Source organism: Tetrao urogallus (genome assembly GCF_951394365.1).
Source record: "Tetrao urogallus genome assembly, chromosome: 8".
NCBI classification, from domain to species: domain Eukaryota; kingdom Metazoa; phylum Chordata; class Aves; order Galliformes; family Phasianidae; genus Tetrao; species Tetrao urogallus.
This window is the reverse complement of record NC_136821.1, coordinates 20,115,009-20,132,377: the sequence shown is the minus strand read 5'-3', so window position 1 is coordinate 20,132,377 and position 17,369 is coordinate 20,115,009. Positions and strand designations below refer to the sequence as shown.

Sequence of the window (17,369 nt, the reverse complement as noted above, 5' to 3'; positions counted from 1 at the left end):
TTGGATGAAAAGAAGGAAAGCTAAAAGCTGGTTTAGTCTCAGTTACCATTAGATTTGCAGGGATTTATGTTCTTGTACGTTCCATTTCTGATACGGAAATGTTTTGGATTGACCGCGTTATGAGATGGAAGGCACTGATGTGCCACCAGCTCAATAGTGAAATTATTATTTTATGTTCTGCGTGCACGTGAAACCAAATTATGTCAAACTGGGGAGTACTGTGACTGTCAGACTCAGAAGCTGAAGCATAACCATTATTTTTTTTTTTTTACACTAAAATGTATTAAAAAACTCACAGATAGGAAATGCTATAAAATGTCTAATGAAATAACCAATTTTCCTTTTGTCTGTCGTACTTACAGGCTGCTGGAAAATACAGGCAACAAGGCAGGAATTACGTTGTGGAGGATGGAGATATTATCTTCTTTAAATTTAATACACCTCAGCAACCCAAGAAGAAATGAGTATCAGACGTTGTTCGCTGCTCAGAAATAAACTGTGCTGCTTCAAAAAGCATTTGAATTTTTATTTGGGATGGAATATCTGGAAACAAAAAGCATACAGTTTCTACCTAGGGAACCTCCCCTTCCTCCAGTGAAATTATTCTTGTTTGTTTTGAATTAAAATACGGCACCTCCGGTGAACATGCAAGTTCACTAAATGTGAACAGCTTTGCATTTGAAACGATTAAGACCCTACTCCAAATTGTAGAAGCTTTTCAGGAACCATATTACTCTCATGATACTTCATTAATCTCCATCATGTATGCCAAGCCTGACACGTTTGACAGTGAGGACAATGTGGCTTGCTCCTTTTTGAATCTACAGATAATGCATGTTTTACAGTACTCCAGATGTCTACACTCAATAAAACATTTGACAAAACCAGCCTTGGTGTGTTTGGGGATGTCTGTATTGACTGACTGTGGTGTGCTGAATGCGATACGGCACCTGGTGGATGCTGATTACAGAATTTTAAGACGTGTATGATACAGTAACTGGCAGTGTGGGGCAGCTGCAATTGTGTCTTGAAAGTGAGTCTTTCATGGGAATCAGAAGATTAGGATGCCAATGATTTGTCTCAAAAAAGTTAATGAATTTGTAGATGGACATTCGCTGAGAGATGATAGCAAGGATAATAAAAATGATGCAGCGTAAATTATTTTTACTGAAGAGAGCAGATTTTAAAAAATCATGCTTTTTTTTGAGGCTGTGGCTTTTTTTTTTTTTTTTTTTTTTCCTCCAGTCATTTTTAAACTATTTCTTTCTTGCCTCGAGATTATTAAATTGTGGAGGCTGGAGCAGCAGTGCCTGATGTTGTGTGTTGTCCTCTCGGGTCAGGTTTTCAGGCCAGTGGAGGGTGACACAGATAGTGTTGTGAAGGGAGAGGTCATGCTGTGCTGCAGGCAAGTCGCTGGGCTGACAAAGACTGCAGTTAGGAGTGCTTTTTTTTTCTTTTTTTTCCCCTTTAACCACAGGAGAGAGCCAGTCTTTTTGGGTGACACAGAAGAGCAAGTTTCTAGGAAGAACCAGTTTATAGGATTGCCCTCTGTTGCAGTATGCTTAGTGTATTTAAAATAGCCTGATGATTCTCTCAAGTGCCTGTGGTGTCAGTGTGGTCTCGGCTGGGGGAGATGCTGGTGTTGCTCTTCACTTAATGCTGTGCCAGACCTCATGCATCACTGTGACAAACCTGGTTGTACGCTTTGAAAAGGCCGCTGGTCCCTGGCTGCCCTCTGCGGGGAAGGGAAGAAATTAGGAGCACCAAATCTTGCAAAGCCAAAGGAAAGCAGAACCTGTCCCTTTCTGTGGGAAGTCGCAGAGAAGGGACTGCACTGAATTCCCATCACAAAGAAAGGTAAGAGAGAAGTGGAGCGTGTGTGCTGGGGAGGGGAAGCCACCTGTGCTGCTCCAGTACTGGCTGGAATGGGTCGTGTCCGCCCAAAGCTGGCTCTGGCTTCCAAAATGTACCCATGCCCCTAGTTATGACTTATAAATGAAGAAGTTGTCAGGAAGGTTCGCAGTGTTAATGGATTTCTTTGTACTGTTGCTTCTCTTAATTACATTTAACAAACCATATTTGTTTGAATTTGAACGTAAGTACTTTGCAAGTCCTCCTGTTCTATAAATGAAAGTAGGCAAAGATTGAACTAGGTTGTTCCTGATAACAGAAGTGCTGCATGCTATTACAATACTCCGAAAATAGAAAACAAACTTCAGAGTTTTGCCATATCTTTAAAAAAGTATACTCTCTAGTATGGTGTGTTTCATCTTATTAACTCGCATGAATATTTTATCTCTTCAGCTTTAACTAACGTTCTTCTGGTTTTATTCTGTGCTGCAGGGCATTGGTTGGCCACAGTCACAAAGCACAGGACTGGATGGGGCCATCAGTGGCTGCTGCTGTCCCTGTGCCTCTCCAGCACAGCTTTCCTCCCAAGGCTGTCCCCTGGCACCAGTAAGGAGCGCAGCCCGCTTAGCATCCATCCTGGTGCTGCACTTTGCCGGGTGGTTTGACACAGTGCTGCTCCTGCCAGCTGCGGGTATGACAGCAAAACTGCACTCTGAAAGAGCAATGAATGTGGCAAAGTTGTCAGCTTAAATGTTTTCTGCTCAATTTTAACATTTCTCTCTACATGTGAACTCACGAAGGATGAAGGGAACGGGTGGCTGGCGGGAGAATCGTTAGAAGTTGGTAACTGTTTAGAAGTAGTATTCGCTCATTTTAATTCTTACTCTCCCAATACTAATTCCATATGTTTGATTATGCTAATCCTACTATTTTGCTTCAGTTAAACCAGGAGAGCCACTGGAGGCTTTGAAAGCAACAACAAAAAAAATCAAAGTGGTGGCATTCATCACAGTACCCAGTGAATGGGGATAGCCGTGTGCTGGTCAGGCTTTGGAGGTTTTGAAGTAAATGCTGTGTTTCCAGGCTGTCTTTGAAGCAGTTTTCTTGGCTTCGATCTACAGGTAGTGCCAATTCCTGATCTTTGAGAACAGGCACATATGGCAGCGTGTTGCATATTGTGAAATCAGTTACATGTGCGCTCTTGCCGCCATAAGCAGATGATGTGGTACGTGCCTGCTCATCAGAGCTCGTTACAGCTCCGTGCAGTTGCAGATCGCCTGTAGCATTTTATTTTCTGCATGCAAAATGTATGTGTTTGGCACAGAAAAGCTTTATAAACCATATAGAAAATAAAATCTGCTGCTATTGCGAGAGCACATGCGATGCAGAAGTTGACAAAACGTATCTGAGCGTGGGACATCACATGGGGCTGAGGCACAGACATCTTCCTGCTTTGCTCCTTGGCTTTGGGCCCTGCGGGGCAGGAAATCTGCACAGCAGGAGGACTTCAGATGGCTGAAGTTATGTGTGGGTATATCTGAGTGCAGATGAGTTTCCCTGGGGATGCTGATGGCAGAAGCTTTGCTCGCACTGACCGGGACTCTGTCCCTGCTCACCTGGGCTGCAGCGCAGGAGCCAGGTGTAGTGCATGTGGCCTTCATGCAGAGCTGACCCCTGGGCTGCAGGTCCTGTGCTGCTAAGGGGCTTGGCAGCTCTCCTCCTCTTCTCCCTCCCTCACCCCCCCTCCGCTGGCAGCAGCACCACCAGCTCCAGCACCGTGTCTGATTTAAGGATGGGCTTGAAAGTGCAGCGCTAAATTACTGCACTGCCTGTATCACTTGTTCCCAGATTATCTGGCTGTGTGTTGGTGAGCCCAGCGGCTGTGGCAGCACTCAAGGAAGATGACAGGTTTGTGAGGAGAGCTGCCTGTGAGCACTTCATGGTCAAGGACATGAAGAGGAGCAGTTGTGCATAAGATACAGCCCAAGGCAAGCACTGTGCAGCCCCAAGTTTGGTTCCTGATCCTTAGAACCAAGGATAATGGTGAGGTGTACAGAGGCATCCATCATGTTCTATTGATGGTGAACATGCAACAGTTCAGAGGTCAATCATGTCCTTCTTTTTTGGTAGTCAGGGAGGCTGGTGTCCCAGCTGAAGGGTGCCCGCTGCTGCTGAGAGGCTGCACTGCCAGCTAGGCAGCAGCAGATAGAACGTTTGCTCACCTTTACAGGTGGCACGTAAAACCTTTCAGCTGCCAAAGGGTTAAACTTCTCTGAAACGTGAAGTAGCTGAGTTTGGTTCTAAATCCTGCTTAAGTTTCAAAGCACAGCCTTATTGGAGGTAGCAACAGTAACATCAAACAGCCTTGATAAGATCAACAAATTACTAAGTATAATTGTTTGTGCTGGGGTGTGTGCAAGGAGATAAATAGCTCATAAATTAAACACCAGTGCCTGAGGGGAGTCATTCATGGATTCAGAGCTGTCCTAGCACTCTCAAGCAAAAAGTAATTTTCTCTCAGTTCGGTAATTATGCTACTGCAGATCCAAGATCAGCAATCAAGGGAAGGTGTGCTTACAGAGTAGTAGGTTCCTTTGACTGGTGGAGCTTCCCATCCCTTGACTAGCAGCAAAGTTTGTACTTGTCTCTAGTGCAAAACATCCTCACTATTCTTCACTAGGAAAATTCAGTCTTTCACTAAAAAGGGTTTAGAATAGACCAGGGTCAGTTTTTGCTGTTACAAATTGGCAGCATTCTTGGCTTCAGTAGTGGAGCAGTACCAGTTCATGCTGGTAGAAAATCTGGCCCCAACTTCTAGCAGCATCAGCAGCCCCGGTCACTGCTGCTAGGCTCTCCTGGCAGCACCCGGCCCCTTGCTGCCTGCTGGGCTCCTGCGCTCAGCAAGGTTTTCAGACCCCATCCTGCCTTATTCATAAGGCCTGCAAGGATCATGGTCTAATCAGAGTGTTCCCGAGGACAAGGAATGGTAATGTAATCTGTTATTATAGCAACATCATCTTGATCTGCTTTTGTTTACTAATGTTTTGCCTGCCACTAAATATTTTTGTGCTGAATTCAGATAGGCTTCACACTGAGAATCCGTATTTTTGGAAATGTAGTGTAACTCCCACTGCTGTTCAGCAGTAGTTGGTGTTGGTACAACATTCCAGAGACAACTGGATATAGCCTACAGCCCTCCTGGCCACATGGCCTTCAGCACCCTTCGCTGCGTGTCCAAGGAGTCTTGTGGTATGTGAATAATTTGGAGTAAAGATGGAAAGCCCTTGGGCTGCATCAAAAGCAGTGTGGCAGGCAGGTCAAGGGAGGTGATCCTGCCCCTCTTCTTTGAGCTGGTGATGCTTCAACTGGGGTACTGTTGTGTCCAGATATGGAGTCCTCAGTATGGGAGAGATATGGACCTGTTGGAGCAGGTCCCGAGAATGGACACAAAAATAATTCCAGGGATGGAACACCTCTCCATGAGGAAAATCTGAGAGTGTTGGGGGCTGTTCCACCTGGAGAAGGCTCTGAGGAAGTATGATAGTGGTCTTTCGGCATCTAAAGGAGAACTATAAGAAGGAAGGGGACAGACTTTTAATACGGTCTGTGATGATAAGACACGGGGAAATGGTTTCAAACTATTTAGATTGGACGTAAGGAAGAAGTTTTTTCAGTAAGGGTGGTGAGGTACTGACACAGGTTGTCCAGAGAGGTGGTGGATGTCCCATCCCTGGAGATATTCAAGGTCAGGCTGGAGGGGGCTCTGAGCAGCCTTACCTAGCTGTATTGTCCCTGCTCATTGCAGGGGAGTTGGTCTAGATGGCCTTGAAGGGTCCCTTCCAACTCAAGCAGTTCTACAGATGAAAAGCTGGACATAAGCCAACAGTGCATGCTTGCAGCCCAGAAGGCCAACGGTTATCCTGGGCTGTATCAAAAAAGGGGTGGCCAGCGGGGTGAGGGAGGAGAATGTCTTAGTGGGCCCTTACAAGGCCCCAACTAGAGGACTGTATCCAGATCTGGGGCCCCCAGGACAAGGAGGGCGTAGAGCTGTTGGAGCAGGACCAGAGAAGGGCCGTGAAAATGATCAGACGGCTGGAGCACTTCTGTGAAAAAAGGCTGAGAGAGTGGTCTTGTTCAGCCTAAAGAAGTCTGCAGGGAGACTTCACTGCAGCTTAGTATTTGAAGGGAGCTTACAAGCAAGAAAAGGGCCAACTTCTTACGTGATCTGCTAGTGATAGGCCAAGGAGGAATGACTTTTAAACTAAAAGAGGGAAAATTTAAGTTAGATGTTAGGAAGAAACTTTTTCTTCGAAGTGGTGAGGCACTGGCACTGAGAAGCAGTGGGTGCCCCATTCCTGGAGGCTTCAAGGTCAGGTTGGATGGGCCTTGAGCAGCCTGATCTGGAGAGGGGGCAGCCCTGCCCATGGCTGGGGAGATAGAAATATAAATGATCATTAAAGTCCCCTCCAACCTAAGCCATTCTATGAAAGTCTGGAACCACATGGGGTGCAGCTCTCATAGGATGCTCCAAAGATACAGTGGGCACGTAGAAACGCGACAGGTGCAAAATTACTGCACAAAGTATAGTCGTCTTCTCCCTTAAGTGATGCTGCCTTCCTTGTGGTATCTGTCCTGGTCCCAGCACTGCTTGGGACCTTGTCCCCAGGCATGGGTGTTGCCCTCCATGCATGCTGTCTCAGGCTCCCTGCCCTGACGGCTGGGGGTCAGCCCCAACAGATGCCATTCTGGGAACAGAAGAGAAATGTTTAATTTATATTTACTATTTAGGGGGAAAAAAAGCTGTGAGCGTACTCTTTTATTCCAAAATAAAAATGCTGTAATGACTGGAGCGTTTAGCACATTGGGGATGTCATTGTTTTCAATTATGTGCCTTTCTGATGGGAGAGCACAGATTCTTAAGCTGAATGGAGATTTGTGCTGTAGCTATTTGTGCCTTTTAAAACATTTTCTTTATTACTTTAAGAGAAAACTGTAAAATGGCAATAATGACATATTATTACAAGTAAATTACACTGTAAAATAGCATTAATATTGCAGTTGAAACCTAGAATTTGAAATAAGCTGGAAATACTCATTTGCACACGGCTTTTGTTCTTATCAAAAGTGATTTGGATCAGGAGCAGGATTTGTGCAGTGCTCGATGCTCGGTGGCCTGACTGTGCTGCCTGCCCCTTGCAAAGGGAGATGATGCACGGGGAAGGCCTGCAGGGGAGAGCCCTCCGAGGGTGGCAGGGATGGCTGTCTTCAAGTGCTGCATTGGCACTGTAGGTTGAGGAATAAAGGAAGCCACATGTCCTTGATTTCAGTGTCACCCCTTTAAGGAGAATGGAGATTGCTCTGGTAGTAGATACACACTTCAATCACCTCTCTTGGTTGCTCTGCCACCACTATTTGCTCATGTGTGTTACTGCCTTTCAAGTTCAAGGTTCCATTCTATGTGTAACTAAGATGAGCTCCACAGGGAGGTGGTCATGGTTCTGGGCCTGGCACAGCTTAGGATGAATTTGGGTGGTGCTTTCAAACATACGGATTGAATGGTCTCAGGTGGAGCCAATAACGGTCCTTGTGGGCTCCTTCCAGTACAGAAGTGATCATCACTTGGGATGCACTAAGTGGAATGTACTGGGGAGTCACCAATTTTGATATAATCATTCTTTGCATTAGTGAAATGTCTCCCTCGCTTGCATGGCACATCTGCGCTCCCTCCTGCTTTGTTCCCTTTGGGTATAGGAGGAGATGTAGGAGTAGATGTTCTTTGTTTGATGCTGTTGGAAAGAAGTAGTTCTCAACTGGTCAAGTAGGTTTTGAAAATAGCATTTCAATGCATTATGTCCAAGCTAATTCATCAAAAAATGAGCAAATAGGCAAAAATAAGCATGAGAGGTCCTGAGATAAAAGACAGAAATTCATAGAATCCTTTGAGTTGGAAGAAATTCTTAAAGGTCGCCTAGTCTTTGTTTTTCAGGTCTTCCACATTGAGAGAAGAGTCTTTATACTTCATATCTGAAATTGAAACAAACAGGAAGGCAATGAATGTCTCACGTCTCAGGCTTGGTTTGGTCGTGGTTTGCTGGTAAATGTAACTTCAATAATCCCACTGTGAAGCTGTTCTGTTCTGTGCTTACAGCTACCTATAGGCTTAAGTCTTCACCTAAAGAGGAGTCCATTTTTATAAACAAATTAAGGATATTTGTGTTCTAAGTCTTAGTTATTCTGGTTCCTTACATTGGGATGAAGGATGATTTTCAGTGAGAGAATCAGAATAAATTCATGCATCTTGATTATCTGAATATGTTTTTTACTTTGATATTTACCAATGGTGAGTGGGTATGCAGGAAATGTGTTGTAAACATTTTAATTTTTGCAGTACTCCTGCATGTTTAAAGACAAGGATTTTGCTCATTGGCCAGGTTTATGAGTCTGCAATACCGACTGTGCATTTGTGCTCTCACTTCTTCATAAATCCATGGAAACTTTTCAGAAAAGTTTTAACTACAACATGTCAATGAACTATAAAGAAAAGGTTTATTTTGTATATACCCTCTTTACCTGAGGTCCACAGTTAGGTTCTGCATTAGAGCTTCTTGCTCTCCTGTGCTCAGTTTGTGCTTTTGATCATGCCACTCTTTGCACAAAGCAGAGAGAATTTCTGCTTCATAAAGAGGAAAATACAGACAGGTTTTGAAGTCTATAGAAAATTGCATGTTTGCTCTTATTTTTGAGGCAGGGGAATGTAGGGTTTAACATCTCTACAGTTGTTCCTAGGTCTCTGTGCAATCAAAGTTTCCAAAGAGGACTTAATGGGGAAGAGAAATCATTTGGTTGTGGTGGTGATGGTATACTCGATACAATTTTCTTTAAAGGCTGTACATTGATAAAAATAGTAAGTAACCTAGTCTACTCATAACAGCTTCATCTTTAAGTTCATGCAAGTTTAGGGAGCTATAAGTGACTAAAAGGATGAGTGGCTTAAGATTCACTGAGTGATACTGCAAATACAAGGACTGAAATACCAAAGGAGTAAAGGATGTATAGACCTTTGCCCATTACATCAAGAAAATGAAAAAGTTAGGAAGGGGGAGGGGGATTCCTGTGTTATATTTTTCAAGTCCTACTCCAAAAGGGGTAACCAGCCCATTAGTATAGGTGCCAGGAAGCTCGCTTTTGTGACATCTCACCAAACACACCTACTTTCACTGGACCACAGAAAGATCAATCCTGTCTGAAAACCACCCATTACCTAAGACACCTAATTTATATTAGAAGCTCTCTAAAAGGCACTGTCTGGCCCCCAACCTCCACTTCCAATGATAAAGAGGATGTTTTACGCCGTATGTGACACTTAATCAAAACCGATATTCTTTAACAAACCCTTAACCTCTACCACACAGGAGTCATATGAGGCCAAGGGACAAGACACAGACCCAGCTCAAGGTGGCATATCCTTTGATTAAGATGATACAGATTTCCCATTTTTATCAGGGTTACGGATTCTGGATACATCCCTTTTTGATTTGTCAGCATTAAATTTCAGTAGAGGTTCAAGCCAAAGGGAGACCAAGACTAGTTCTGTCTTCAACTGTGTATTAGGAGATAATTTCTCAGAATCCTCTGCAGTAATGATCCTCAGATCTTCTGATCTTTCTGTAAGCAAGTTTTTTTTTTCTGGGAACCTGGATTTAAACTATGGCACAAACCTTGCTTGCATCTGGGTCCTTTCTTAAGGAGGAGTATCTAAATACACTTATTCTGCGAGCCCTGGAATGGACCTTTTTTCCTTCCCTCAGGTCTTTTTCAAAGAGGCAAACCTTCAAGTGAGTTCTTTCACCCTCCCTTGGATTTCTGGGGCAGGAGGTTTTACTTACGGAGTATACAGTACTTCAGATGAGCATTGCAAACTTCAGGGGGTTAGACAGTTTTCACTACCTGCAGTACATTGGATTCTCAGCGTAGTCTACTTTACTCCCAGGTGATTTTTTTTTGCATAAGTCCTTGTCCTAGGACTTGTATGTGTCTGATTCAGGCATGGATATCTCTGTCAAATTCCCCGATCCAGGGGAAAGTTTGGCTTGCTTTTCTTCCTTCCAGTCAAAGGTTTAAATGAGGGGGATTGCATTTTGTTAGGAATACAGATCTATTGAAATAAGCCTTACTCGCTATTACTTGAAAATAACAAACTGCTTGGTTGTTGGTGGGAAAAGGAGGAAAGAAGGCTGTGTTTGGGCTGTCAGTTGGATGTCTTGAAACAGTGAAACGGCACATGTGCTCTGCATGGCTCTGGCTGGCATGAGAGCTGCCTGGTGCAGGCTCACTTCTTTCAAGTGTGTGATACCCCTAATTCAGCGCCTGGAAGTGATTTTTTTTAGGCTGCTTTCCTTTTTATGATCATCACTATATATGAATAGGAAAAGCTCTGTGAGAACTGCCTTTCCCCTGCAAGAGCAAGGAAGACGCTCTCTCTTCATGGAGAAGCCTGGATCATCTAAAACTTCCTCTAGCAAAAACAGAAAGATAAGATTTTGTGGGTCTCTAGGATTCCAAGGAAGAGAAGTGAGTGGAAAGCATTGGTTTTCAAAACTTTCATGCCTATTTCAACGTCATAGAGGAAGAAAAGGGCTATGCATGTAGATCACTTTTTAAGAGAGAACTTCAATCTGAAGGAGACCTGTAATCATGTCAAATTATCTTTAAAGTCAACTTCTGTTTCATAAATGCAAAGCTGACAGGCAAAGATCTGGAGGACTGGTTTTAGTTTATGGCATATCACATACATCAAAGGTCAGTCTTTTATTCTCTTGTCCTCTGCTTTTTAAAATCTTCATTAATGAATAGAAACATATTCAAGGAGAAAGACTATGATCTCAGCTGCTTGTTTCCAGCTCTTTACCCATCTTGACTTCTTAATCAGAAAATTAATTGGGCCTTGAAATCTTATTTTTTGCTAAATCTCTGCAGATTTAATCAGGGTGTTCCGCTGGAAGCAATCTTTCACTTAAAATTTCATAGCACTGCAGCTAGAGAAACCATGTCATTTCCTGAATCAAAACATCAAAGTTGTGGTTGCTTTTTAAACTAAGTATGTCCAGTGGGTCAGTTGTCCGTTCTTTGCTCTAAGGGAAGACCCCCTCATTTCTGCTGGAGGTGAATCTGCTCTACTGCAATGCAAATGAGTGAATTGCCAGGATGTGAGTCAGAGCCCGTGCACACCGTGTGCTTGGCTGGGTGCTGGTGGCAGTGTGGAGGCTTTCCAAGGTTCTGGTTGACCAATGCATTCTGCATCACACATGGTGGGACAGGCAGTGGTAGGGAGCTTTTACCTGAAATGGAGAAAAGCAGAATTTGGTAATTCCATGGTAAAGCTGAGCGTGTCTGAAACAAGACAGCAGCATGTGGGATTTTTACTGTGGTTGTTCAGCTTCTGAGCTTTCTGTCCCTCTTGCTTTGGGTTATTAATTTGATCTGCAGTGCTGATCCATATTGGCTACAAATGTCATTTTGATGTGTTTGAAACATAAAGAGATTTTGTGAGCTAACGTATGGGCCAAGTGCCCATGTGAACACTGCAGTCACCGAGCAAATCCTTCTGCAGGGGTGGGTGCTCCCCTGTGTGCCCTCCTTGCCCCAACAGCCGCTGGGGTTTGGGACTTGCTCTGCTTAGAAATTCGACGTTGCAAAGCAGTGAGATGCAAAGTCTGCCTTACCCATAACTGAATTTGGTTGACTGTTTGTTATGTCCCGGTGAAGATTTTTGTTCTCAGACTACATGGGAGGGTAGTTAATGTTTCCAGATCTCAAGCTTTGCTTTTGCAGAAATTTGGCTCCGTGGTTCACAGGACAAATGTGCCTCTAGGGGGCCAGAGGGTTGGATTAAGGCATTTAACAGCTTGCTCAGGTTGACTTTCCATATGGGGTCACTTAAAAACTGTGCAGTCCCATGGCGAAGTGCCAGGTTTGTGTTTCATTTTAAATTGGTGCATTTCAAAGAGGCTTGTGAGTGATGGGGGAGGGAGGGATGGCATCTTTTATTTGGAGGGGGGGGGGGGGGGCTTCATTTTAACCTCCAAATTTGTCCCCACTCTTAAGTGCATTGCCGTGTGATGGGGTCACCTTGCTTGGCAACACCGCAGAGGCCCAAGGCCCACCACGGTCTCCTTCAAGTGGAAATCAGCTCCTGCTCTCAGGATGCAGAGACCAACCCACTGTGCTGCCGTCCCATGGCTTCTGGCACGTGTTCCCTGCTTTGCAAGGGAAATTGAAAAAGGTAAGAAACCCAGCACCACCTGTCTGTTCCAGCAATCTCAATACCATCCATGGAGCTTGGCCTTCTGTTTGTGTTCACAAACATTAATAAAAAAACTTTCATATTTGCCCAGAAAGCAAGCTGGAGCTCATTATAGCTGCGTGCTTTATGGGAGCTTTAAAGTGGCGAGTATGAGATACCTGTTAAAATTTTGACAGTGTAATTAGATCCAAGTTGCTTGTTTTCTGAAAAACATATTGCATTTTTGGCCCTCTGATTAGGCTCTAATAGTGAATGCTGAGAGCTTTGAGAAAAATCAGGAGTGAAAATAAAAAACAGCTTGTGTCACTGACTAGAGAGGAAAAATAACCACAAGGCTATGTGGAATGGTGGTGGCAGGCTTACCTCACTATTTAGAAATCAAATCCCAGACCCGCTGCTTGGATTCCCAGCAGCTTATCGCAGGTGCCTGGATTACCACAGGCTTTGCCAGTGCCTTTTTGGGCCAACACCACCTCAGTGATGGCACGAGCCTGGCAGGGACTCAAGGAGAGCTGCCCTGCTCCAAGTACCCAAGCCTTGTCTTGTGTTGGGTGAGCGGCCAGAAATCTGATGGAACTGCTGTGGGAGGGTTATGGTGGCTGGTGATAGCTGCGTTGGCCATGCAACTCTGGCCCTGTTTCTCCACTCATCCTGGGACTCCTGGCCTCACCCTGCATAAAAATGCACAAATAAAGGGGAGAACACTTCCTTTTGGTGAAAAAAACACGTGGATGCTATCAGTTGCCAGTTTGCTTGGTATCTCGGTGCATAAGACCAGCTGTCCTGCCCAGGCTGCTGGGTGAAGCATCATGTAACACTGGCCACCCTTGTGCCAGGCCCTGTGCACCTGCACACCTTGAGAAGATGGCTGTGAGGATCTCTGAATCCCCACCACATGCTTCCTTCCCCTTCTACTGCTAACTGGCACTTTTTGCCTTTTTTTTTTTTTTTTTTTTTTTTTTTTTTCCGCACGTGGAGTGTGTTAGTACAGGATAGGGTTATTATCAAATTAATTAGGAGCTCCCTCAATTATTCCTGCTGCGCCTGACAGGCTCTCCCCTCAATGGGCTGATTGGCTCCTGCCAGCACCTCATCTCCAGGGGAGCGCTGCTGCTGGCTACTTGGTGGCAGCTGCCTGGCCTCATCTCCTCCCTGCTGTCACCTGTGCTGCTTGCTGTCACCCAGCGAGCCCTGGTGCCAACAGAAGCTTGCACACAGCTGACAGGGCGCAAGTGGCCCCTCTGACCTCAAGGCAGCCCCTGTGTGATGGCTTTGGGCTTTGTTCCCAGCCCCTGGGATAGGAAGGGGATGGCAGCCATGAGTGAGTGATGCTGCTCCTTGCTCATGTGGGTTTCTAGGGATGGCCTTCTGGGGCTTTCAGAAAAGGATGGGAATATATACATTGCATCTCGTGCCACGTAGACAGGCAAAGCCAACCAAGGCAATCGCGGTGCCGAGATTGGCTTAATTGAGAAATGAGCAGATAGCTGTGTGTCAGTGACTACACAGCTGATTGGCTGAGCCTATTTTATTTTGGACTAATTTACGGTTGTTAAATGGATTTGGAAAAGCCTTAATAGTGGTTATTAAACTATTGACTTAGTCTGACGTGTTCGGTGTAGTAATCCGTGCTCATGCTTCTCACTCAGAGGCTGCTGGCGCTGGGGCAGGTGTTGGTGTGTTGGCTCTGAGCAGGGCTCTGTTTGCAGCCCTCGTCCTGTCAGCCAGCGTGGGACAGCAGCACAATGCTTCTGATTTTATATGGATCAGAAGCTGTGCTTTCCTTCCTTATTGTTACAAATTCACTATCTGCACCTCCATCATCAGCTACTGAACCTAGTTTAACTCCAAGAAGCACTCCCTTACCAAGAGATGCTTTCTTTTCCCCACCTGTGTGGAAGCAGACTCATTTTTCACCCATCTGTGCAAGGAATAACTTCAAAAGCAGTGCAGAAATGTTACACAGCCACTGACACCAGCACAGGGCAGGCTGTGCTAGGACTGCAAAGCGCGTACTTTATGGTGCTTGGATGAAATCCCTGCAAATGAACAGAACTAAATGTCTCCAATTCATCATGTTTACTGTCCACAGGTGATGTATAGACTATTTCTTTTTTCTTTGTTTAACCTCTAATATGTTGATGATGCTAAACACTGCTACCTGACCTCTGGGCACACTCACTAGGCAGGTGGAGGTGTGTTGGAGGAGCAGAGCTTTTCAACTCTCCAACGTGTAAGTTTGTAACTGAACCCAGTAGATGTAAACAAGGAAGGAGGGACGCTAAGCAGCCAGATTAAAAGAAAACAAATCCAAGCATTAAAAAAAAAAAAAAAAGGATTTTCCTCTTTCTGCTTTCACTTCCTTGACTAGGGCAATATTATCGTTTCATTAGTTGCCCAGTTAGCCAGAATCCCTTCCAGGAGAGCCAGGACATGCATTTTGAGGTATAACAAACAAACAAACCACTGTGCAGAACCTACCCCGCTATCCCCACTAGTTTTCGAAGAAAACAAATCAAGACTGCTTTAAAATATGGTAAAGGGGCTGTGGAGGTCAGAGGCTCAGGGGTTCCCTTTGTGGGTCACCTCTGAGGACTGCTGCGCTGCAGCTGAGGGCTGCAATGTTTTTTATTCCCCACCCTCTTGTTTGATCGCCGCTTTGGAAGAGGCCCTTAAGTCAGAACGAGTCGCTGAACTGAAAGGGGGTTTTTAGGTTGCAGCAGAGAAGAAAAAAGCCCTATTCAGTAACAATTACAGAAATGGCGTGAGGTTCACTGTCAGGAGTTCTAGTCCTGAGTGCCTGCACACAGCCCTGTTTCCAGATTCAGCAAAGCCTGGTTGATAATGGTGGTGCCCTGCTTGGAGACAGGACCGCCTGGAGTGCATCCTGGCATTCCAGCAGTAGTACCATGGCACTGCCAGCCTCACACATGGCTGAGGTCAGATCAAAAGGCTTGGTTTCTGGCTGTGTTCCCATGTTTTCTGCGTGTCCTAGCAATGCAAAGCCAGGTAACAGCAGTGACAAAACCCGCCACATCACGGCCCTGCCCTTGCACTTCTTGTGCCTCAATATGCTCTGCTGATGCAGGAGCACACCTCTTCTCTCAGCAGAGTGAAGAACTGTCCTGAAGGCTTGGGTGACAACTGAAACATAGACATTGGGAACAGTCCCAGGAAAACTTTTATTTATTTATTTATTTTATTTATTATTTTTACTTAATTCATCTGGACACTTTTGCTTCCCTTTGCTTTTCTATCAATGGTTGTTAGTGCTGCTGCTTTTTAAAAGACTGTTCTCACTTAAATTATGCTACAGTTGGTTTTCAGTCTCAGACTTGAGAGATATTTCTGTATTTTACATATATGAATATACTTTGAGGAAACATGTGTATGTATATATAATGTTATATACATGCTGTAACTGGTGGTTGCTGCTTTTAATGTGCTTATTGAATAGAATCATTCAAGTTGGAAGGGACACTTAGGACCATCTAATCCAACTCCCCTGCTATGAACAGGGACACCTACTGTTTGATCAGGTTGCTCAGAGCATGATCCAGCCTGATTTTGGATGTCTCCAAGGACGTATCTCCAATAGTAGAAAACAACATGACAGTTTTCTATCACTAAATGGAAACTTCACGCACAAATGTAGGGGCTCCATGTATTTCTAAGCTGTGTAATACTGCTGTATTTCCCCTCGAGCACCCTGTGAAGCACCCTATGTGAGGGTGCTAACCTAGGCAGGTTACATCAGTTTTGGAAATTCAGTCCCAGAAACGAACCTTTGCATCTCCTGGAACAGTTGGAGAGGCTCAGGTCCACTTGTCCAGCTCAGAGTGGACACGAGGAATTTGGATTAGATGCAGATGGAGTGGGGATTTTGTCATTAACAGAAGGGAAGGAAAGCACTGAGCTACAACTGTCTGAATGCAAAAATATTGTATCTGTGTACCTATTCTGACTTTAAACTATGAAAATCATAAATGTGCTATAATGCAAGAGGCAAAGCATGTACAAAGGTAACGATATCCCATTACTTCCCCTGTAGAAAACAATTTTCATAACTCATTCATACTCAATTGAATAAACACTAAGATTCACTGCTGGCTGTTAATTATCCTTTACAAAGACCTGTTTATTGTGTTCAACCTTAGCAAAGGCACAGTTGTTATTGGAACATGCATAGAGAGAGTGGTACCTAAGGGAGAGAGGAGGAAACAGGCTCATGCAGAATTTTAACGAGGAGTGCCGTGTTGCATAGGAGGGATTCGTAGGGTGGGATTTTGATATAATGCTCTTCAGAAAATGAAGCTTTTTGAAAAGACAAAAACCTTGCTTCAACTCTCTGCATTCATGATATCACTCAGAATTTGAAAGACACCAGACACTTTAAAATTACTGCTATTAAAAAGAATTTTGATGATGATTTTGTATGAAGAGGTAGAAGGCAGATAGAAGGTAGGAAGGCAGGTGTATGCAGTAACTCACGAGGCCCATCTCCATAGGGTTTCTGAGGTGCACCTGGAGGTCTCCAACTAAAGGCTGCAGCCTGCTTTCGCATTGGCAGGCAAGGCATGGGGGACTTATGGGAGCTTTTCCTGCAGTTCCCAGCACAACAGCATTGTAGAAGAGCAACAGCTGGAATTGCCATTTGGGCTGGGTGCGGTGCTGAGCCACCAGGACTCACTGGACTGGAAAAACAGAAGAACTGCGAACAAAGGTAACTTCACAGTAGCTGAAGCCAGCTTCCCTCCTCATTGCTTTTCCTTATTTCTCCTCTATATCCTTCTTCTCCTTTGTACAGGGAACATGTGCTCACTTTATTGTTCCAAAAGTGTGTGTTAAAAGGAGGAAAAAAAAAAAAAAAAAACTTGTAGCTTCTGGGAAATATCGAGAACAAGAAAACTGGGTATACAAAGTTAAAATAAGCAGAAGAACAATTTCTATAAATATCAAGCATAGCTAGGGATGAAGAGAATAGGAAGAAGATGTTGACAGAAGCGAAGCAAGAACTTTGGGGTGGGATACAAAACAATATGAGACAAAACCTGAGCCTCCGGGCTGCCCTTTCCTGCATGGCTCGTTGCACGTGACTCTAGTAGCCCAGCAATTGTCTGCTCTCCAGTCCTTTGACAGAATTGGGAGGTCTCTTCTGCAGTCCCTCATGGCTAAACCAGTGTAGTGGTTAAGAAAGCAGCATCAGAAGACCTAG

General features: G+C 44.5%; 1 protein-coding gene across 2 annotated transcripts in view; it reads left to right on the top strand.

Moving 5' to 3' along the window:
• OLA1 (Obg like ATPase 1) overlaps positions 1–634 on the top strand; it is a gene marked incomplete at its 5' end in the record, with an annotated part of 85,518 nt that extends 84,884 nt beyond the window's left edge. For both annotated transcript variants that reach the window (XM_079539361.1, XM_079539360.1), the window contains one exon: positions 363–634. In XM_079539361.1, the coding sequence (XP_079395487.1) occupies positions 363–464 (102 nt within the window). In that variant the 3' untranslated portion in view covers positions 465–634. The remainder of the gene's footprint in view (positions 1–362) is intronic.
• Positions 635–17,369: the final 16,735 nt, after the last annotated feature.